At 48.9% G+C, this 23,326-nt stretch overlaps 1 protein-coding gene across 2 annotated transcripts in view; it reads right to left on the bottom strand.

Moving 5' to 3' along the window:
* Nucleotides 1-23,326, bottom strand: part of SYMPK (symplekin scaffold protein) — a 47,796-nt gene that overhangs the window by 8,269 nt on the left and 16,201 nt on the right. For both annotated transcript variants that reach the window (XM_003940258.4, XM_010350980.3), the window contains exons 8-19: nucleotides 22,413-22,583; nucleotides 20,142-20,381; nucleotides 16,372-16,526; nucleotides 13,397-13,547; nucleotides 8,114-8,318; nucleotides 6,219-6,369; nucleotides 5,173-5,408; nucleotides 4,110-4,191; nucleotides 3,787-3,900; nucleotides 2,514-2,661; nucleotides 1,467-1,627; nucleotides 95-203 (exon numbers count right to left, since the gene is read on the bottom strand). In XM_003940258.4, the coding sequence (XP_003940307.2) occupies nucleotides 95-203; nucleotides 1,467-1,627; nucleotides 2,514-2,661; nucleotides 3,787-3,900; nucleotides 4,110-4,191; nucleotides 5,173-5,408; nucleotides 6,219-6,369; nucleotides 8,114-8,318; nucleotides 13,397-13,547; nucleotides 16,372-16,526; nucleotides 20,142-20,381; nucleotides 22,413-22,583 (1,923 nt within the window). The remainder of the gene's footprint in view (nucleotides 1-94; nucleotides 204-1,466; nucleotides 1,628-2,513; nucleotides 2,662-3,786; nucleotides 3,901-4,109; nucleotides 4,192-5,172; nucleotides 5,409-6,218; nucleotides 6,370-8,113; nucleotides 8,319-13,396; nucleotides 13,548-16,371; nucleotides 16,527-20,141; nucleotides 20,382-22,412; nucleotides 22,584-23,326) is intronic.

Genomic DNA, 23,326 nt, shown 5'->3' with positions numbered 1-23,326 from the left:
CGACCATCTGGGGACCATTGGCTCGGATCCCCAGGTCCCAGGGAAGGCTAAGGAGAGGGAGGAAAGCAGGAAAGGTGGGGGTCTCTGGGGTCACCTTTGTCTGTGAGGCTGTGCAGACACCGCGTTACCAGTGTCTCTGCCCCCTTGGGGCAGTTTTCCACCAGCAGGAGCAGCTCCGGGGAGTTCATGCCCATTCCTCGGATCTAGAGGCAGAGACAGGGATGACCAGACCCACGGTGAGAACTCAGGGGAGGCTTGGGTATTTGTGGCAGGGGGGCTGTGGGGACTGCTGGGGCCCAGGGTGAGGCTGGTGACAGGGTTTGGAAGGCGGGGGGAAAGGTGGGGAAAGGCGGGAGAGGTCGGAGGAAGCTTGGCCTCTTCTCGCAGCCTGTCTGGACGCTGGGCTGTCCTCCTGCGGGCCCCTCTTCTGTGGCTCAGACCTGACCTGCCTCGAATGCCCACACTGTGCTCCACTCACTGGTGAAGATATTCCTAGCCACACCCACCCCCTTCATGACTTGGTTTCTCACATGCAGCCAGCATGACCGAGAGCCCAGACGAGGCTCCACCTGCTGCTGTGTCTAGAGCCTGCCCCACAGTGAACGCCAAACACAGGAGCTGGGGCCGGGCGCCACCTTCCCCTAGTAACGTTTCTGCTCCTGACTAAAACCGACCATCTCTGCCCTCGAGGAGCTCACAGCCCCTTGGGATCACTTTTCCACACAGCTGGCTGACTTTGAGAATAGGTCTAAAGATCTGTTTCCTCCTGACTACCAGAAGGCTGCTATCCCCATCTTCCAGGTAAGGTTCCTAATGAACCCAAATGGCAGATAGGTGGGGATAACATACAGTTCTCCCTCTCCTGTTTATCATGAAAATGTTCTGTAATCCAAAAATGTCAGGGGCAGAGAAAAAAAAGGTGGTTTCAAATCCTGCTGCAAACTGGAAAAGCAGACATTCTAATCTAAGGTGCCAGTCTGTCACTGAGCTGCTTCTCATGTGGGCAGCTCTGTGGCTCCAGGGGCAGGAGTGAGAAGGACTTATTTTTACATAATGACAGTAAAGAGTTCCATTAGCAACACAGGGATGGCCAGCTCACAGACAGTGACAGTGACACCGAGGTGTATGTACATGAATTCATGGACCCTGTGCATCAGTGTGGAGGGACTGGAACGTCTTCCCCATTTTTACTGAAAGGCCCATGGTCGCAGTGAGAAAGTGGGAAGAGAGCTCGAACCCAGCTCTGTCCAGCTCCAGGCTCCTAACTGCTGGGCCACTCTGATGTTTCCTCTGAAACCGATGAGGGACATGCGGACAGCCCGCAAGCTACACAGCCCGGGTTGGCCCGGGGTGACCACCCTTTGGGCTTGGCACACTCTGAGGGGGAGCAGGTAGGGGAAGAACCGGAGCTGGGGACGCAGCCCTGCCCATGGGTGGGCAGGGCCTGGTGGGCTCAGGGGCCTCACCGGCTGCTCGATGACCCTCAGCACTGTCCGCTTGATGTCAGCGATGGCTTCAGTGTACACGGCCGCCAGCTCGTGGATCAGCTTGTGGTTCTGAGGCAGGAGGGCCAGGTAGAGGTAGAGACACTGCTTCACTGTCTCCTCCGTCCAGGGCGCTGCCACCTCTGAGAGGGCAGGGGTGGGCATCAGATTGGCCCACACTCTTCTCTAACCCCCTTGGACCCTCTGGGCCTGTCCCTTCTTGGGCAGTGGGTCAGCAGGAACCAGGAAGGGCAAAGAAATGGGGTGGGACCAGGACTTCGCACCTCCAGCCTCTCGAATGCCAACACAAAAAGCAGCTAGACGGATCTTTCTAAAGTGCAATCCTGACCCTGTCCCTCTCCAGCTCCAAGCCAGCCACGCCTGCCTCGTGGCCTTGGGATAAACCTCCAGCTCCCTGCCTTGCACTGTTTGCCAGTGTTGTATGGGGTGGCTCCTTCGAACAGTCTCAAGGGCCCTGGTCTCTGCACCTTTGTGTCCCCCCTCCCCTCTGCCGGGTCCACAGCGCCCAGCTCCTCTACACCTGCTCAGCCTCTGGACCTCACAAAGGCTGTGCCTCTCCTGGGAATGCTTCCTGGCACCTGGGTCATACTGGGCCTCCTGTGCTGCCCTGTCATGGCCCCCAACCTTTCCATTTAATGGTTCATTTACTCAGGGCCTGCATCTATCTGTCTGTAATCCTGGGGGACCCAGGGCTTTGCTGAGTGAACTTGCCTGAGCTGGTCCTGCCTGGTCCTTCTTGGGGTCTCCCCATTGGCTGGCTCTCCTCGTTCTCCAGGTCTCTTTCCTGGACCCCCAAGCTGGGTCAGGTGCCCCCCACCCTCACTTCCACAGCCCCTGTCCTGTCTGTTCCTGTCACTGTCCAGCCTGTTCCTGTCCAGTCTGTTCCTGTCCAGTCCTGTCTGTTCCTGTCACTGCTGTCCAGGTGGCTTCCCCACTCAGCCCCTCTGGTCGCAGGGCCGAGCCTGAACACAGCTGCGCTCAATATGCATCTGATGACCTGAGCCCAACCTGTGTCCTTGTCAGCTCCAAACAGCACAGATGGTGGGTTGGGGTGCACCAGGAGCTGCAGGTAGTTGAGGGCAAATTTCTCCACATACTCCCGCAGCTGCTCCTTCTCATACATGCGTTTGATGAACAGCAGGGCCTGGGAGCGCACCTGAGGAGGAAATGGAGAAGGCTGGGGTCAGGGAAGAGGGAAGAGGAAGAACAGCTGTTCCTCCAAGTGTGGCAACACTCCTGTGAAAACAAGCCCAAGCCTGAGAAAGGGCAGCCTAGCTGTTACCAGGGCCAGGGCTAGGCCCCAGCACAGGAGGGAGATATCCCGGCTAGGGCCGGACCCGTGGCACCACCTCACTGCCTGCCTCACCAGCCCATCTGCCCTCCACTGCTCCTTGCCCTGCTCCCTAAGCTCCAAGCAGAGGGAAGTCTTCCCAGTTCTTTAAAAGTGCTGCTCTCTGCCAAGTCTCCCTAGAACATCTATTGCCAGCTAAACCCTGTTTCACTCAGGTATCATCCGCTGGGAGCTGTGAGGCCAGGGACTGGTCCTGGGCACTGCTTTGACCCCAGCAGCAGCACAGGGCCAGGGCCAGAGGTGCACGCTGAAGGTCTGTAGAATGAATGAACACACCGCTGGGAAAGGCTGCGGCACAAGGTTGGGTCAAGGGTGCTCTCTCAACCACAGCATGTGCACATTCGTCCCCTCTTTCTAGAGCACACCCAGCTACTCATTCTCCAGGTTTCCATGCACACATCCCCTCCTCCCACGTGCTTTCCTTGAAACATCTCCCCTGCCCACCCCACAACCAGATGGTCGGCCCCTCTCTCCCCAGGGCTCCACAGCTGAACGCTGCTCTGCTCGGAGGCTGAGCACACCGTGTCCTCATTGCTTGCTGAGGCCAGGCCGGCTCCCTGACTGGGCAATGCCCTCAGGCCCCAGCATAGGACTGGGCTGCACCAGGAGCTGGTGCTGGCCACCACAGGTGGCCTAAGAGCGAGAGTGGGCTGCCCTACCCGGGAAGGCAAGTACACATGTGCGTGTGCACACACCGCAGGCAGACTCAGGCACGGTGACCCTGGTTTCTAGGTAGTTTCATGCCACTGAAAATGGAAAAAAAACAGACAGACAGAAACCTGGCAACAGCCAAAAAAACCAATGCAAGAAGGCACTGGGCCCAGAGAAACTGCAAGGGAGTGTGGAAGAGGCTGGGCCGGTTCCTCAGGATAGTGGCAGCCTCTGCAAGCTGCAGGCTGTGGGCAACCAGGAAGTGGAGGAGGGGATCACCTTGTCCTTCTCATGGGAGCTGAGGTCGAGGAGGACATGCAGGTACTGGAACTGGCGGGATGGACGCTTGAAGATCAGGTCTCGAAGCGTGGACATGCCCAGATAGGTGCGACTCTGCAGCAAGAGTGAGGGGACCCGAGTTCAGTCCACCTGAGTGTGCCTTTGGGCTGACTCTTCTGCATCCTTCTCAACAGGTACTGGACAAAAGGGCTCAGTGCCTCCTGAAATCCCCTGCCACAAGGTTTAGGCTGCGTGCCCTTCAGACCCCTGAGAGCAGAGCCCTGTCCCCTGCCCCAGGCAGCAATAACCAAGCCTGCCCTCACCTCATCCTCGCAGTACTTTCGGATCACCTCCAGGGCACTCTCTGTGATGAGCGGTGCCTCCAGCACAACCTTGGTGAAGATCCTGCCAGAGAGGGAGCGGGGGAGGACATGGTGCAGAGGAAGAGGCCGCCTGGCTCCCTGGCCCTGCTTAACTATAGGAGCTCAGAGCCAGTGGGCCCTCCCTCAGGTGCTGCTTGTTCAAGTCCTTGGTTATAAAGCTTTGGAGGCGAATGGACCAGCGTTCAAAAGCTGCAGGCTGGATGATCTGCACAAAGACTGTACCTCTCTGAACCTCATTTCTTCCTTTCATCAAACGGGAATTCCTAACTGTATTCACTGAACATAACAATGGGAGGGAATGATGGGATTTTAGATGTGGTGGCCTCCAAAGGCCACTTTGAAGTCACATTTGAGCACACTGGTGGATGAGAAGGAGCCAACCACGCGGAGCTGAGGGAAGAATGTTTCAGGTGGACACAACAGGAAGCACTAGTGCCCCTGGCACGGTCGAGGAACAGACAGAAGGCCAATTCGGCTAATGTTTAGGGAGTAAGGCCAAAGCGGGTGGGTGACAGTGAGGGGCTGTGTTTATCCCAAGAGCAATGGAGAACCATGGACGGTTCTTTATGGGGAAGTAGTAAAAGGATTTATGTAACAGAGTGTTCCTGGACTTGCTGTGCGGAGGACAGATGACTAAGCTGGAGGCCAAGGATAGGGAGGAAGCTACAGAACCAACTCAGGCAGGAAATGAGGTGCAGAGAATTCCATCTCCAGGCCCATGGGTTGAGCACTGTTATTTACAGATGGGAAAAAGGCACAGAGGGGGAGTGACGAAGCTACTCAGAGCAAGCGGCAGAGCTGGGAGCTCAGGGAGCGCAACCGGAGCCCGCACCCAAGGCAATAACCCTCCAGGGGGGGAGGAGAGGAGAGGAGAGTGGGAAAAGTGTGAGGAGGACTGCCTCGGGGGGTGACGAAGAGGGAGGTGGTCAGAACCAGAAAGGCAGGGCAGCACCAGGAGAGAGGGCCTCTCGGGGACAGGAGGGTGCAGGGCCAGCCCCCTCACCCATCCTTCTGGTCTGGTTTCTCCTGCAGGCCGGACAGCAGGCGGATGAGGCAGTCCTCATACTTGTCCAGGGAGCCCGAGGCACCTGCAGCCAGGTAGGCGCTGTACTCCTGGTAGAGCCAGGCGAAGGCCAGGTCCAGGCGGGCCCGCACATCCTCCAAGATGAAGGACAGGACCTCCGCCTTGAGGCCCGAGTTGAACTGTGTCACCAAGCTGGCCAGGATCTTTATGCGCACCTGGTGGGAGGGCGAGCCAGCACATCAATGTAGGGTGGGCAATCCAGGCCCACCCAGGCGCAGGAACTCTTAGAGCAGACACGGAGTGAAGTGAGGAAGGCCAGCGAGGTCCCTTATGCCCAGAAGGTCCTGTTTGTGTGGTGGAGGGTGGGGGTGCCAGGCTGGGGATCATCACAGAATAAAAATGAGTTTCTAGGAGCAGCACCCATGGACTTAAGTGCACAGAAGAAGATCCTCAAAGATTCCAATTTGTGCCCTTGCCACCTTTGAAGAGGGCGATGGGGCGCAGGTGATGGCTACAGAAGACAGTACGAGATCTGGATTGCCTGGAAATACTTTTCAGCACAGAGAGTGTGTTCCTATACTACTGGCTAATCAAAAATTAACTTCACAGAATAGGAAAAAAGTCACTTTTCCCCATTCTTTGAAGGTAACAGTGCCAGTAAGTGGCAGAATCAGGACTGAGAACCAGGTATGTTTCTAAAGCTAAACAGCAACCATAAGAATATTAACAGCTGGGAAGAACCAAGACCACAAGCACAGCCCTCACTTGCAGAGGCCCCCGGCACCTGCCTGTGTGCCCGAGCGCATGTGTGCATTTCCACGTTTACTTGTCACCCAGCAGGAGCTGCCACTACTGTCTCTGTTTTATGGAGGACAGGAGTGAGCTGGAGAAGCGGCTGTGAGCAGCAGAGCTGGGGTCCACAGCCAGGGAGGTTTGACGCTGGGGCCAGACTCTTCGCTGGATACATGGCAAATGCTTGGGGAGAGGGACTGAAAGGATGGGCTGGGCGGGTGGCAGGGGCATACCTGGGCTGCCCCGCTGCAGGCCACAGCCTTCTCAGCCCGCAGGATCCTCTTTACAGCACCTAGCTTCATGGCCTCCACCTGGGCATCGGTCAGGGGCTTCAGCACGTCGCTGAGACGGAAGATCTTCTTGCGCCCACCAGCACCTGCCAGCCTATGTGGAAGAGCAGTGACAGTGATGCAGTAACTCAGACCATCTTTCTTGTAGCACAGGCCTGTCTGGTGACGCTCCTGACTTCAAGGTCTAGGTAGGCCACAGAGATGCCCCCAGCCCCCTGCTGCCTCTACAACTTCTCTGTAACTCTGAGGCACGGTGGGGCAGTGGGTAAGAGGAAGGAAGAAGATGCTATTTTGGTTTTGCAGGGGGTGTCTTAGGGAAGGCTTCTGTGAGTGGGGATCTGAACAGAGGCAGGAACAAGACACACAGATATCTGGGGGACCAGCTCTCCAGGCAAAGGCCCTGAGGTGGGAACCTGCTTGTGGGCATGACTGGAGGAGGGGTGAGGTTAGCAGATCTCACTCAGCGTGTTAGTAAGACTTGGGTCGCTGGGACTGGCTGGATTTTGTGGTGTGTAAGGGAGATAATAATGGAGACAAGAATGGTGACAGCCGGTAGCACTTACTACACATCAGGAACCATGTAAAATGCTTGACAGTCAAAATTACTTTTCTTTTTTTTGAGACTGAGTCTCTGTTGCCCAGGCTGGAGTGCAGTGGTGTGATCTTGGCTTACTGCAACCTCCGCCTCCTGGGTTGAAGCAGTTCTCTGCCTCAGCCCCCCGAGTAGCTGGATTACAGGTGTCCGCCATCACACCCAGCTAATTTTTGTATTTTTAGTAGCGATGGGGTTTCACCATCTTGGCCATGATGGTCTTGATCTCTTGAGCAGGTGCTCCACCTGCCTCAGCCTCCCAAAGTGTTGGGATTACAGGCATAAGCCACCAAGCCCTGCCCACAATCACTTTTCAATTGAGTTATCTAATTTAGTTATCTAACCGTCATCATCACAGAACTAATTTAAGTCTTCCTTGATCCTTATGAGAAAGATACTATCATTATCCCAATTTTAGACATAAAAAATGGGGTGTTTTTTATAGGAAAGAAAACAGCAGCCGGCTGCAGTGGCTTACACCAGTAATCCCAGCGCTTTGGGAGGCTGAGGCAGGTGGGTCACCTGACATCAGGAGTTCCAGACCAGCCCGACCAACATGGAGAAACCTCATCTCTATTAAAAATATAAAATTAGCCAGGTGTGGTGGTGCATGCCTGTAATCCCAGCTACTTGGGAGGCTGAGGCAGGAGAATTGTGTAAACCCGGGAGGTGGAGGGTGCGGTGAGCCGATATTGTGCAACTGCACTCCAGCCTGGGCAACAAGAGCAAAACTCCATCTCAAAAAATATGTATTAATAAAGGCTGGGCGCAGTAGCTCATGCCTGTAATTCCAGCACTTTGGGAGTCTGAGGCCGGCGGATCACAAGGTCAGGAGATGGAGACCACCCTGGCCAATACAGTGAAACCCATGTCTACTAAAAAAAAATTAGCTGGGTGTGGTAGCACGCGCCTGTAGTTCCAGCTACTAGGGAGGCTGAGGCAGGAGAACTGCTTGAACCTAGAAGGCGGAGACTGCAGTGAGCTGAGACTGCGCCACTGCACTACAGCCTGGGCAACAGTGTGAGACTCCGTCTCAAAAAAAAAAAAGAAAAGAAAAAAAAAGAAAACAGCAAAGTCTTAGTGGTTATGTGGTTATGGCGGCACTGACTCGGGAGTCAGAGAAAACCTGGTCTGGACTTCTGTCTGTCTGCCTCACACTTAACCCCCCCCCCCCGCCCCACGAGCTGAGAACCAGACCCTTGGGGTAGGTCTCCTGGCCTGCCCTAGTACTGAGAAGAGGACTCACCGGGGCTGAGTGACAGGGATAATGGGCTCTGGCCTCCTCTTGGCCTGGGGTGCCTCTTCCTCCAAAGGGGACATGGAGCTCAGGGAGCCTACCACTGAAATGGCTTGGCCCTGGGCTGACAGGCGCCGCTTGATCAGGACGCTCTCTGGCTTCACCACCTTCTCCTCCTTGGGCTCCTCCTTGCACTGTTTGGTCTGCTCCACACCTGGGAGGGAGACAGCAAACGGACACCCAGCACGTCAGACCCACCTGCTCCGACCCGAGGACCTCCTGTGTGCCCAGCTCTGTTCTGAGCTGGGTACCCTCTTTATCCCCAATTTGTAATACAGCTGAGGCTGAAACTAGAAATGCCATTCATTGCTGGTGGGAGCAGCGACTGGTACAGCCACTTTGGAAACATGATGAGCAGTTTTTGTTTTGAGACTGGGCGTCACTCTGTTGCCCAGGCTGGAGTGCAGTGGTGCAATCATGGCTTACTGTCGCCTCGACCTCCTGGGCTCAAGCAATCCTCCCACCTCAGCTGCTCAGCCTCCCAATTAGCTGGGACTACAGATGCATGCCAACATACCTAGCTAATTTTTGTATTTTTTTTGTGGCGATGAGGGCACTATATGTTGCCCAGCCTGGTCTTGAACTCTTGGGCTGAAGCAATCCTCCCACCTCAGCCTTCCAAAGTGCTGGGATTACAGGTATGAGACACTGTGCCCAGCCCTCAGCTGTTTGATTTTTTTTTTTGGAGATGGAGTCTTGCTCCATTGCCCAGGCTGGAGTGCAGTGGCATGACCATGACTCACTGCAGCCTCCACCTCCTGGGTCCAAGACATTCTCCTGCCTCAGCTTCCTGAGTAGCTGGGATTACAGATGCCCACCACCATGACCAGCTAATTTTTGTATTTTCAGTAGAGACTGGGTTTCGCCACGTTGGCCAGGCTGGTCTTGAACACCTGACTTCAGGTGATCTACCTGCCTCAGCCTACCAAAGTGCTGGGACTACAGTGTGAGCTACCACACCAGCCCACAGCAGTTTTTAATAGCACTGATCACACCCTATGACCCAACAGTTCCACTCCTTGGTATATGCTCAAGATAGACGACAGCATGTGTACATGAAGAGACTTGGACACAAATATTCACAGCAGCTTTATTCCCAATGGCCAAAAACTACAAAGAAACCACAGATCCATCAATAGGGGTGCAGATAAACAAAAGACTGTATATTCATTTAACGGAATACTACTGAGCAATAAAAAACCAACTACCTCCTCACATGACAAAATGAAGGAATCTCGAAAAAAAATACAGTAGACCGGGCACAGTGGCTCACACCTATAATTGCAGCGCTGTGGGAGACCGAGGAGAGTGGATCGCCTGAGGTCTGGACTTTGAGACCAGCTTGGCCAACATAGTGAAACCTGTCTCTACTGACAATACCCACCCCACACCCAAAAAAAAAATCAGTCGTGGTGCTATGTGCCTGTAATCCCAGCTACTTGAGAGGTAGGAAAATCACTTAAACCCAGGAGGTGGAGGTTGCAGTGAGCTGAGATCATGCCATTGCACTCCGGCATGGGCAACAGCGTAACACTCTGTCTCAAAAGAAAACAACAACAACAAAAACCCAAAACCAAAACCCAAACAAACAAAAACATGAAAAACAAAAAGCCAGGTATAGGCATGGTGGCAGGTGCCTGCAATTCCAGATACTCAGGAGGCTGAGGCAGGAGAATCGCTTGAACCCAGGAGAAAGAAGCTGCATCGAGCCAAGATTGTGCCATTGTACTCCAGCCTGGGCCACAAGAGCAAAACTCCACCAAAAAAAAAACAAAAAAAAAACAAAAACAAAAACAAAAAAACCATAGGGTAAGCCAGAGAAGCCTGACTCTGTGATCCTATTTAGTTTAGTTCAAGAATAGGTAAAATAGTATGGAGGCAGAAATCACTGGTTATCTCTGGAGTTTGATGCCCTGAGGCATTCCTGGAGGAACAAGGAGGAACTTTCTACAGTGGCAATGGTCTATAATTCCGAAGCTTTTTGAGTCTCAAGAAAACAAAAGTGTAAAATTCTGTACCTGACCTCATGGGACAGATGGCAGTCAAAATTTTCTTTCATGCACAAAATTATTAAGAAATATATAATTATGTTTGAGGCTATGTGTGTAAGAAACATAAATGAATTTCATGTTTAGACTTGGGTCCTATCCCTGAGATACTTCATTATGTACATGCCAATATTCCAAATCCAAGGTCTGAAATCTGAAACACTTCTGGTCCCAAGCATTTTGGATAAGGGATACTTAACCTGAATCTTTTTTTTTTTTTGAGAAAGAAAAAAAGAATAATAAAAAGAATAAAGAAGAGGACGAAAGAGAAAGAGGAAGAGGGAGAGAGAATGGGGGTATTGCTTTATTGCCCGGGCTAGAATGCAGTCTAAATATGGGTATGCCTATAATTGTCCTTAATAATGGAGACATAAAATAAAATGAGGGAAGAGAATAACAAACAAGGAGCCAACCAACATTTCGTTTAAACTTCTAAGTTGATATGATGTGGTACTGATAAGAGTGTATATTTTGTATATTTAAAGTGGACAGTTCTATAAATGTTAATTACGTTTACTTGTTCCAGATCTGAGTTCAAGTCCTGGATATCGTTGTTAATTTTCTGTCTCATTGATCTGTCTAATATTAATGTTGAAGTCTCTGACTATTATTGTGTGGGAGTCTAAGTCTCTTTATTAGTCTTATATGTCTGGGTATTCCTGTATTGGGTGCGTACATATTTTTTTTTTTTTTTTTGAGACGGAGTTTCGCTCTTGTTACCCAGGCTGGAGTGCAATGGCGCGATCTCGGCTCACCGCAACCTCCGCCTCCTGGGTTCAGGCAATTCTCCTGCCTCAGCCTCCTGAATAGCTGGGATTACAGGCACGCGCCACCATGCCCAGCTAATTTTTGGTATTTTTAGTAGAGACGGGGTTTCACCCTGTTGATCAGGTTGGTCTCGATCTCTCGACCTCGTGATCCACCCGCCTCGGCCTCCCAAAGTGCTGGGATTACAGGCTTGAGCCACCGCGCCCGGCGGGTGCGTACATATTTAGGATCTTTAGCTCTTCTTGTTGTTGCATTGATCCTTTTATCATTATATAATGTCCTTATTTGCTTCTTTTGATCTTTGTTGCTTTAACAACTATTTTATCAGAGGCAAAAATTGTAACTTCTGCTTTTTATTTATTTATTTTAGCTCTCTGTTTGGTTGGTAAATCTTTCTCCATCCCTTGTTTTGAGTCTTTGTGTATCCCTGAATGTGAGATGGGTCTGGATGCAGCATACTGATGGGTTTTAGTTTTTTATCTAAATTGTCTGTCTGTCTTTGGATTGGGGGATTTACTCAATTTAAATTTAGAATTAACAATGATATATGTGAGTTTAATACTGCCATTTAATATTAGCTGGCTATTTTGTCCATTAGTTGATGTAAATTCTTCATTATATTGATGCTCTTTTTGCTATTTTTTAGAAAGGTTGATACTGTTTATTCCTTTCTATGTGTAGTGGTTCTTTCAGAAGCTCTTGTAAAGCAGGCCTGGTGGTGATGAAATCTCTGAGTGCTTGCTTGTTCACAAAAAACTTTACTTTTCCTTCACTTATGAAGCTTAGCTTGGCTGGATGTGAAATTCTGGGTTGAAAGTTCTTTTCTTTAAGGATGTTGAATATTGGTCCCCACTCTCTTCTGGCTTGTAGGGTTTCTGCTGAGAGATCTGCTGCAAGTCTGATAGGCTTCCCTTTGTGGGTAACCTGACCTTTCTCTTTGGCTGCCCTTAGTATTTTCTCCTTCATTTCAACCCGGGTAAATCTGACGATTATGTGCCTTGGAGTTGCTCTTCTTGAGGAATATCTTTGTGGTGTTCTCTGTATTAACTGGAGTTGAATATTATCTTGCCTTACTAGGTTGGGAAAATTTTCCTGAATAATATCCTGAAGCGTATTTTCCAGCTTGGATTCATTCTCTTCGTCACATTCAGGTACACCTATCAAGCATAGATTAGGTCTTTTCACATAGTCCCATATTTCTTGGAGACTTTGCTCGTTCCTTTTTATACTTTTTTCTCTAATCTTGTCTTCTTGTTTTATTTCATTGAGTTGGTCTTCCACCTCTGATATCCTTTCTTCTGCTTGATCAATTCGGCTGTTAAAACTTGTGCATACTTCACGTAGTTCTTGTATTGTGTTTTTCAACTCCATCAATTCACTTATATTCCTCTCTAAATTGTGTATTCTTGTTAACATTTCATCAAACCTTTTTTCAAAGTTCTTAGTTTCTCTGGATTGTGTTAGAACAAGTTCTTTTAATTCACAGAAGTTTCTTATTATCCACATTTTGAAGCCTGCTTCTGTAATTGGAACACACTCGTTCTCCATCAAGCCTTGTTTCGTTGCTGATGAGGAACTGTGATCCCCTGCTGAGGGAGAGGCGTTCTGATCTTGGGTATTCTCAGCCTTTTTTGGCTGTTTTCTTCCCTTCGTTGTAGATTTATCCATGTGGTCTTTATAATTACCGTCTTTGTAATTGGGTTTCTGAGTGGACGTCCAACTTACTGATTCTCAGCGCCGAAATCTGAGCAACCCACTGTGCCGACTAAATCAGCGGCGTTAAGATTGATGGTGCTTTTCTGACTCTGCACCAAGAACCAACGCTCCGAGGCGCTGGCAAAACCGCCTCGCCGGTCAAAAGAGTCGCGCTGGCGACCCCTGGGGCTCCTCCGCTGGGAATCTCCTGATGCGTGCGCAACAAGAATTCATGTGAAGGTATGGCGTCCTCTCCTTCTTTGTGCTTTCACTGGGAGCTACAATCCCGAGCTGCTTGTGATCAGCCATCTTGGATCTCTCTCTCCTTAACCTGAATCTTGATCTGGGAGATGGTTACACTAGTGTGTTCACTTTGTGAAAATTCACTAAGGTCTATAGTTAAGAGCTGTGCATTTCACTTACGTGTATTATACCTTAATAGTACTGTTAAAATAAGCTCGAAGAGGTTACCTAACTTGACCAAAATCATATAGCTATTAAGTAGATGAGATCTGATTCAACTCAGACCTCAAACCCAGGCCTGTTTGGTTCTAAATCCCAGGACTTAGAAACACTGAGCCATCTGTCTGCAGCAGCTGTCATCAGCTATACCTTAGCTCCCACACAATTCTGCCTGCACAAGGTGGTGGTCTTCCATTAAAGAAATCCCAGAGTCATAAGTGCCTACCCCCGCTCCAGGTCAGGGCCAGGACACACTCACCTGGTCCCAGACCGGCAGCTGTCATCTGTGTGGCCATGAGCCGAGCCAGGTGCTTGATCTGGGCTTCTGTGCCTGCTGACTCCACAGGGGTGTAGATGGCCTGGAAGGAGGCTGGCATGGCCTCGGGCAGGTACACCATGCTGATGAGGACCTGTAGGATGCCCAGGAAAACAGCCTCTCCTTAGTCATTAGCTCAGCAAGTTTTCTTTCCATGCCCATGCCAATACTGGGGAAATGGCAGTGCCTAAGACCGAAGTGGGCCTACTCTCCTGGAGCTCAGCCTCTTGGGGGAAGTCTCAGAGAAAACAAATAATGATACAGTGTAGTGCTTGAGAGAGGGAAGTAAAGGGTACTATGAGCCACAGCAGGAGCCAGGCAAGGCAAGGGTTCCCTGGGGAAGAGGCACTGAGGCTGAGAACTGAGGGGAGGGCAGGAGTTAGCATAATATAGGACAAGGTTTTGCAGTGGGAGGGGTGTGTATTCCACAGAGAGGAATAGCATGGGAAAAGGCTAAGCAGCAGCAGAGCAGGCACCCTGTCCAAAGAACAAGAGGCTGGGCATGGTGGTTCACGCCTGTAATCCCGACACTCTGGGAGGACAAGGAGGGTGGATCACTTGAGGTCAGGAGTCCAAGACCAGCCTGGCCAACATGGTGAAACCCCGTCTCTACGAAAAATACAAAAATTAGCTGGGTGCAGTGGCACATGCCTGTAAGCCCAGCTACTCAGGAGGCTGAGGCAGGGGAATCACTTGAAGCCCGGAGGTGGAGGTTGTGGTGAATCCAAAATCATGCCACTGTACTTCAGCCTGGGTGACAGAGCAAGACTCCATCTCATAAATAAATAAATAAATAACAAAGAGCAAAAAGAGGTTCACTGAAGAGTATAAGGATTGGGAATTGACTTCAAAACACAAGCAACCCAAAAAACCCCCATTAGCCTAACAAAGAACATCCATGGATGTCAGGAATTAGTAACAAAAGATAACTTCAAACTCCCTCTACATGTGGAACTTTAAAAATACATCACTTTTTTTTCCTTAGAGATAGGGTCTTATACTATATTGTCCAGGCTAGAGTGCAGTGGCACCATCACAGCTCACTATAGTCTCAAATTCCTGGGCTCAAGTGGATCCTTCTGCTTCAGCCTCTCGATTAGCTAGGGTTATAGGCACACACCACCACGCTTGGCTAATTTATTTATTTTTATTTTTGTAGAGACAAGGTCTCACTATGTTGCCAAGGTGACACAGTGAACTTTAAATGCACAATCTAAGTAATAATTGGAACAGAAAGATAATGGAACTACTATACTTTTAAATGCGTGGAATGCAGCTAAAATATACTTAGATGGAAAAATCGAATCCTTAAATACTTGCTTACACTGGAAAAGATGACTAAAAATTAATGAGCCAATCACTGAAAACCGTGGGGAAAAAACATTCAAAGAAAGTAGCAGGAAAGAAATAAAGGCAACATAATAAAACAGAAAAAGTGCCACAAGAATATGAACAAAACAGAGGTAGTTCTTTCAGATGGCTGAAAACAAGCAAATATTTTGCAAGATTGGACACAGTGGTACCAACAGAGAAGAAGCACATTACAGACATACAGTATTTATACTATGGACAGCGGGTATTTTTATACATGTTGATGAGCAACTTCAAGGCAAAATTGAAAAGGTCAATTTCCACCGGGCGTGGTGGCTCAGGCCTGTAATCCCAGCACTTCGGGAGGCCGAGGTGGGTGGATCACGAGATCTAGAGATCGAGACCATCCTGGTAAACATGGTGAAATCCCATCTCTACTAAAAATACAAAAAAAAAAAAAAAAAAAGATCAATTTCCTAGTGGTGATAAGACAAAAGGTAGAATGGCCAGGAGTGGTGGCTCACACCTGTAATCCCAACACTTTGGGAGGCCCAGGTAGATGGATCACCTGAGGTAAGGTCAGGAGTTCAAGACCAGTCTGGCCAACATGGCAAAACCCCATCTCTACTAAAAATATAAAAATTAGCTGGGCACCTGTAATGCCAGCTACGAGGGAGGCTGAGGCAGGAGAATTGCTTGAAGCCGGGAGATGGAGGTTGCAGTGAGCCGAAATTGCACCACTGCACTCCTGCCTGGGTGACAGAGCGAGACTCAAAAAAAAAAAAAAAAAAAGACAAAAGCCAGATCAAAGATGGTCAGCTAAGGCAAATGGAACTTAAATTTTACTTGAAGGAAGTTGGAGCCAGGTAGCAAGGGAGGGTTGGGCTTCAGAAGAAAAGGGTGGGCCTGGCTCAGGGCAAGGGCTACAGGGGTGGAAAAGAGGGCAAGTATTAGGGAGAGACGGGAAAGAGGTTCATTCCCAGATTTTTGGTTTGGGAAGCGGAAGGGGCCTGCAGAGGATCATGGGGAGAAAACGGAAAAGTGTAATTCTGCAATGGTGAGTCTCAGATGCTCCTGGGACATCCAAATGGAGGACGATCAGAAGCGGGCTGCATATCCAAGTGTGAGGCTCACTGATGTAGTTTGGATATCTGTTAACGCCCAAATCTCATGTTGAATTACAATCCCCGATGCTGGAGGTGTGGCCTGGTTGGGGGTGTTTGGATCGTGGGGGTGGAATCTCATAGTTTGGTGCTGTCTTCGGGATGGCGAGTTCTTGCAAGATCTGGTCACGTAAAAGTGTGTGGCACCTCCCCGCCCCTCAACTCTCCCTCTCTCTTGCTCCTGCTCTGCCACATGAGATGCCTGCTCCCTCTTCACCTTTCACTATGATTGGAAGCTTCCTGAGGTTTCTCCTGAAGCTGAGCAGACTCCAGCACCACACTTCCTGTATAGCCTGTAGAACTGTGAGCCAATTAAGACCTCATTGCTTTATAAATTAGGAGAGAACTCTGGAGGAGGTGGACAGTGTGAAGTGGAGGCAGGAGAAAGACTGAGGAGATCCTTCCTTCCCACCCAGGGGGAAAACACTCCTCACCCATCCTCACCAGATTGGCCACATTATCAGGTGTCAGCAGTGGCTGCAGGAACTCAGCTGTGATGTCTGTGTCTGACTGGCCGGAGATCTGGGCTGAGGCCTTCGAGGTCCCCGATGGGCCTGGTTCCAAGTCCTTGTCCTCATCGTCCTCCCCCAGGTTAGGCTCTGGGGTAAGCAAAAATAACAAGGTGCTGGCTATAGAGAGAGCAGCGGGCCCTCCATCCTCCCAGGGTGCCCAGGTGGTGCCTGCCTCTGGTCAGCCTCAGCTAACAGGAGCAAACAGCAGATGAAGATCTAGGCTGTAGCCCTGTCTCTGGTTCCAAAGCACCATATGACCCTGGCCAACTACCTGACTCATTCTGGGCCTCAGTTCTTCTGATCTGGGAAATGGGAATAAGCCACACCACTGCACCTTATCACGCTAAGCTCTAAGAAGATATTGTTATTATTATTATTATTTGAGACAGAGTCTCGCTCTGTCACCCAGCCTGGAATGCAGTGGTGTGAGGTCGGCATACTGCAACCTTTGCCTTTGGGTTCAAGAGATTCTCCTGTCTCAGCCTCCTGAGTAGCTGGGATTACAGACACGCGCCACCATGCCCAGCTAATTTTTGTATTTTTAGTAGAGACGGGGTTTCACCATGCTAGTCAAGCTGGTCTTGAATTCCTGACCTTGTAATCCCCCTGCCTTGGGCCTCCCAAAGTGCTGGGACTACAGGCATGAGCCACTGCGCCTGGCTAAGAAACATGTATTTTACATAGTTTCAAATATGCCCCCAGCTTATTATTGATAAAGAGAAAAACGGCACTTGACACTAGAGAAACCTGGTCGATACTGCCTTAACCAAGAGTTCAAAGTTAACATCGCCAACAATGGGACAGACATCATGTGCCTCCTGATCCTATGTGCTTAGGTGACCAGGGGATCACTTCTGTAGCATTCCTGCCAAAAGTGCCTAACCTGACTCCAATCATGAGGCAACAGCAGACAAACCCAAATGGAAGGAAGGCATTCTCCCAAACAACTGTCCTGGACTTTTCACAATGTCAATGTCATGAGACACAACGGAAGGCGGAGGAACTGATTCAGGAGACTAAGACATGCCAACTAAACGCAATGTGTGATCCATGCCTCATAGGAGTACACAGCTTTTAGTACTATTTTTATAACTTGTCTGTAAATTCAAAATTATTTCAAAATAAAAAGCTTAAGGAAACAGAAAGATAAAGTTGGTGGGTATAATGTAACTTTAAATACACAAACCCTGGCTGGATATAGTGGCTCATGCCTGTAATCTCAGCACTTTGGGAGCCCGAGGCAGGCAGATTACGTAAGGTTAGGAGTTTGAAACCAGCCTGGCCAACATGATAAAACCCCATCTTTACTAAAAATAGAAAATTAGCCGGGCGTGGGGGCAGATACCGTAATCCCAGCTACCTGAGAGGCTGAGGCAGGAGAATTGCTTAAACCGAGGAAGCAGAGGTTGCAGTGAGCCAAGATTGTGCCACTGCACTCCAGCCTGGGTGACAGAATGAGACTCCGTCACAAAAAAAAAAAAAAAAAAAATCCTTTGCCCCAGCAATCCCACCACTAAGAATTTGTCCCATGATTAGGTATACGCACAAGACTGTTATAATATAGCAATCCTTACACTTAAAAAAAAAAAATGGGGCTGGGCGATGTGGCTCATGTCTGTAATCCTAGCACTTTTGTTGCAGGGGGAGGTGGGGGGATCACTTGAGGCCGGGAGTTCGAGACTAGCCTGGTCAACATAGCAAAACCCATCTCTATTAAAAATACAAAAATTAGGCGGGGCACGGTAGCTCACAACTGTAATCCCAGCACTTTGGGAGGCCGAGGTGGGTGGATCACCTGAGGCCAGGGGTTCGAAGCCAACCAGGCCAACATGGTGAAACCCTGTCTCTACTAAAAATATAAAATCAGCTGGGTGTGGTGGCACATGCCTGTAATCCCAGCTACTTGGGAAGCTGAGGCAGGAGAACTGCTTAAATCTGGGAGGCAGAAGTAGCAGTGGCCAAAACTGGGCCACTGCACTCTGGCCTGGGCAACAAGAGTGAAACTCCATCTCAAAAAAAAAAGAAAACAAAACAAAAATTAGGCAGGTGTGGTGGCATATGCCTATAATCCCAGTTACTCAGGAGGCTGAGGCATGAGAATTGCTTGACCTTGGTGGCAGAGGTGGCAGTGAGCCAGATTACACCACTGTATTCCAGCCTGGGTGACAGAGTGAGACTCTGTCTTCAAGAAGAAAAAAGGACAGAATGAGAGGATAATTCTGAAAAAATAAATTTAAAAAATTTAAAAAATGAACACAGATTAAATGTCCATCAAGAGGGAGATTGGCATCCAAGTGCACTACAAACTGTTAGGCCACCATTAAAAAGGATGAAGTAGTTCAGCGCAGTGGCTCTCAGCTGTAATCTCAGTACTTTGGGAGGCTGAGGCAGGCAGATCACTTGAGGTTAGGAGTTACAGACTAGCCTGGCCAACATGGTGAAAACCTCTCTATTAAAAATATAAAAATTAGCTGGGCGTGGTGGCACCCATCTAATTCCATCTACTCAGGAGGCTGAGGCATGAGAATTGCTTGAACCAGGAGGTGGAAGTTGCAGTGAGCCAAGAAAGCCCCGCTGCGCTGCAGCCTGGGCAACAGAGCAAGACTGTCTCAAAAAAAAGGAAGCAGATTTCTACTTGCAGATATAGAAAGAACTCCAAGATGAAAGTAAATGAAATCAAATGAAAACAACTCAACATACAGAATACTTTGCTTAGTATACTTAATTATGAAAAAATATAGTAAGATCCCTACCTTACTCCTTAAATATATTCCTTTTTTTTAAATTTTTTGAGACAGAGTCTCACTCTGTTACCCAGGCTGGAGTGCAGTGGCACAATCTTGGCTCACTGCAACCTCTACCTCCTGGTTCAAGCAGTTCTCCTGCCTCAGCCTCCCTAGTACCTGGGACTACAGGCATGCGCTACCACGCCCGGCTAATTTTTGTGGTTTTAGTAGAGATGGGGTTTCACCATGTTAGCCAGGCTAGTCTTGCACTCCTGACCTCAGGTGATCCGCCTGTCTCAGCCTCTCAAAGTGCTGAGATTACAGGCGTGAGCCACTGTGACTGGCAATTCCTTATTTTTTAAACAACAAAATAAATCTTTTGTAAATGCTCTAGAAAAAAAGTGTGATTAAAAAAAAAAATCTTGAAGAAAGTCTGCCATAGTTGACACTACTGATAAATAATATGACCACTAGAAAATTACTTCAGAAAAGAAATTCTCTTATAATAAATAAAACAAAGAAATGAAAGAAGAGCTCTACACTCTACATAAAGCACGTTTGGAAGAAAAGAAGGAATTGGGGAGTGGTGACTTCTTGGGAGGGGATAAGAGAGAGACAATTTTCATTTTATTCCTTTCTGTAAAATTTAAATAATTCATACTTTATTAAACATAGTATATGTTTTAATAATTCTGTTGTAATCATTTATATTTATTTTTATAATTATTTTATAATTTTTTTGTATTAGAGATGGGATTTTGCCACGTTCCTAAGCTGGTCTTGAACTCTGGCCTCAAATGATCCACCCACCTCGACCTCCCAAAGTGCTGGGATTACAGGTGTGAGCCACCGTGACTGACCCACATAATATAATCTATAATATAATCTCAATAAATACAAATTCAGCATAGTTTAAGGTAAATAATGAAACACTTCGGCATGGCCTGCATGCCTCTGCCACGCAAGCCCCTCTCACCCAGCTTCATCTTCTTGAGCGTGGAGTCCGAGTCGTCTCGGGGCCGCTTGCGGGTATCCTTGCTGCTGGGCATGTTGCGGGCGATCTCGGCCTGGGGTGTGCCCAGGTCCACTAGCAGAGTGGTGATCTGGGCCTGGAACTCCAAGGAGGCTGGGTGCTTCAACACACTCAACAGGTGCAGCTTCAGATTCTTACGCACGCTGCTCACCTGCGATTTGGCCAGCGTCGGGGGCAGGTTGGCTGTGAGGAAAGAGGCAGGAGCTCTGTCTTGTGGACAGATCTCATGGCATGCTGCCAATCTTAATTCCCAACCCCAAACTTGGGCAGTGGTCTTGCAGGGATCTACTAAAAAAGTTCCTTCACCCTCAGATCTAATGTGTGGCTTTCCGCCTTACAAGTTGATGCTTAAAACCCTGGAGGTCTCCATCAGTATCAGTTAACCTTAAAACAAAGAGAAAAAGCTGGGCGCTGTGGCTCAGGCCTGTAATCCCAGCACTTTGGGAGGCTGAAGTAGGCGGATCACCTTAGGTCAGGAGTTCGAGACCAGCCTGACGAATATGGTGAAACCCCATCTTTAAAAAATAAATAAATATAAATAAATAAATAAATAAAGAGAAAAACTCACTGTCTCTTTTATTAAACATATACAGTCTCATCTCCCTCCATCTTTGGTCTGGCAATTCACATATGCTTCACTTGGGGAAGGTTATAATCACCACTTTCACCTCTAGAAACTCCCAACTGAACTGCTATAACAGCTCACTGCTGGTCTCCCTGCCACTCAAATGACTTTTTAATCATCACCTTGATAAGTGAGTGTCCCCTGTTCTACAGTTAAAAAGGATTCCTGTAATTCTGCCTGCCTAGCATCCACTGCCCCTTCCTCAGCCAAGAACATTCTCATTCCCTGGTGAGGGAAATCCCCCTTCTCCAAGGAAACCCCCCTTCTTCCCCATTCTCAGTCAGAGTGGGCATGAAACCTGGGGCCTGTGAGAACACCACATTCCCTTGGCCACTGTAACTGGCTCAGAGATTGACTCATAATCTCTGCTCAGCCAATCAGAAACAATGACCATCAGCCCTTGGACTTGTGCTGGAATGGCTGGGAAGGAGACACTCTCTTTCCCATGATGTTGCTAAGTGAACAGAATGGGAGCCTGCTACTCCAAGGAAAGGGCCAGAGAGTGAAACCAAAATGGAGAAACAAAGAGCCAAGAGATGGAGAGACACAGATCCAACATGACCTACACGCACTCATGTCCCAACCCCGGACTTCTCAGTTTTCATTTGTGCACAAAACAGAGAAAATAATATGAGTCATTGTGTACCCATCAACATTTTGCTGATCTTGAAACATCTAGCCTCCCTTTTGGTGAGGGGTGTGAGGACTGAAATATTTGAAACTATTTCATAGACATTATGTCATTTCACCCCCACATACCTCAATATTAAAGCCAGTCCTGAACCAGGTTTCTGTCACTTGTCAAAAGATTCCTGTCTAATCTGGACATCTCAGGCCTGCCAGATGGATAACTAGCACTTGGGATCCACCACCAACCTCACATTACTTTAAGAAAGAGCAGACTGACGCCGGGCGCGGTGGCTCACGCCTGTAATCCCAGCACTTTGGGAAGCCAAGGCGGGTGGATCATGAGGTCAAGAGCTCAAGACCATCCTGGTCAATATGGTGAAACCCCGTCTCTACTAAAAATACAAAAAGTTAGCTGGGCATGGTGGCACGTGCCTGTAATCCCAGCTACTCAGGAGGCTGAGGCAGGAGAATTGCTTGAACCCAGGAGGCGGAGGTTGCGGTGAGCCAAGATCGCGCCATTGCACTCCAGCCTGGGTAACAAGAGCGAAACTCCGCTTCAAAAAAAAAAAAAAAAAAAAAAGAAAGAGCAGACTGAGGCCAGATGCAGTGGCTGACACCTGTGAGTAATCCCAGCACTTTGGGAGGCTGAGGTGGGCAGATCATGAGGTCAACAGATTGAGACCATCCTGGCCAACATGGTGAAACCCTGTCACAACTAAAAACAAAATTAGCTGGGTGTGGTGGCACGTGCCTGTAGTCCCAGCTACTTGGGAGGCTGAGGCAGGAGAATTGCTTGAACCCGGGAGGTGGAGGTTGCAGTGAGCCAAGATTGCGTCACTGCACTCCAGTCTGACGACAGAACAAGACTCCATCTCAAAAAAAAAAAAAAAAAAAAGAGAGAAAGAGCAGACTGGCCAGTGAAGAAGACACAGGGAGGGCATTGACGGGCATTGACCTACCATGCAGGGTTTCATAGGCTTGGATCACCTCAGACATGAACATGGGTCTCTGGCGGGCGATATTGGCGAGGGAGCCCAGAGCTGTGGTCAGGTTGATGGAGGAGATGGCAGGGTGCACCATGAATTTAAGCAGCTGCTCCAAGGCTGCCTTCCCCTCTTCCCACAGCACATCTAAGAGACAGAGAGGAGAACCAGTCAGTGGGATCCTTTCTCCTAGGCCTCTGGAGACAGCAGCTTTTGGGACTATAAGGAAGGGCAGATCCTGGTACCTAGATGTCTGTGAATGGTGGGAAAAACAGAAAACGTAGTAGTTGATTAGTTCTATGAGACTATTAATGAGTATAAAAATTTAGTTATAAGGGGCTGGGTGCAGTGGCTCATGCCTGTAATCCCAGCACTTTGGGAGGCCAAGGCAGGCGGATCACTCGAGGTCAGGAGTTTTAAGACCAGCCTGGCCAACATAGTAAAACCTTGTCTCTACTAAAAATACAAAACATTAGCCCAGGTGTGGAGGCGCATGCCTGTAATCCCAGCTACTTGGGAGGTTGTGGCAGGAGGACTGCCTGAACCCAGGAGACAGAGGCTTCAGTGAACCGAGATCATGCCACTGTACTCCAGCTTAGGCAACAGAGTGAGACTCTGTAATTTAAAAAAATTTTTTTTTTTTTTTTTTTTTTAGTTATAAGGACATTGAAAGCATTGGCTTACAATAGTGAAAGCCTGGAACATATGTGTGTATACACACAACTCAAAGTCCCTTGTCACACCACTCCCCTCAATACAGTCCCCAAAAAGCAAATGCTTAAAACTGTGGTGGATATCTTTCCAGACTTTTCCTATACGGAAACATAATGAATGCCTTATATTTTTAATTTAAAAAATTTTAATGGGTAACTAGTAGGTGTAAATAATCA

Source organism: Saimiri boliviensis, chromosome 14 (genome assembly GCF_048565385.1).
Source record: "Saimiri boliviensis isolate mSaiBol1 chromosome 14, mSaiBol1.pri, whole genome shotgun sequence".
NCBI classification, from domain to species: domain Eukaryota; kingdom Metazoa; phylum Chordata; class Mammalia; order Primates; family Cebidae; genus Saimiri; species Saimiri boliviensis.
This window is presented reverse-complemented; position numbering and strand designations above follow the sequence as displayed.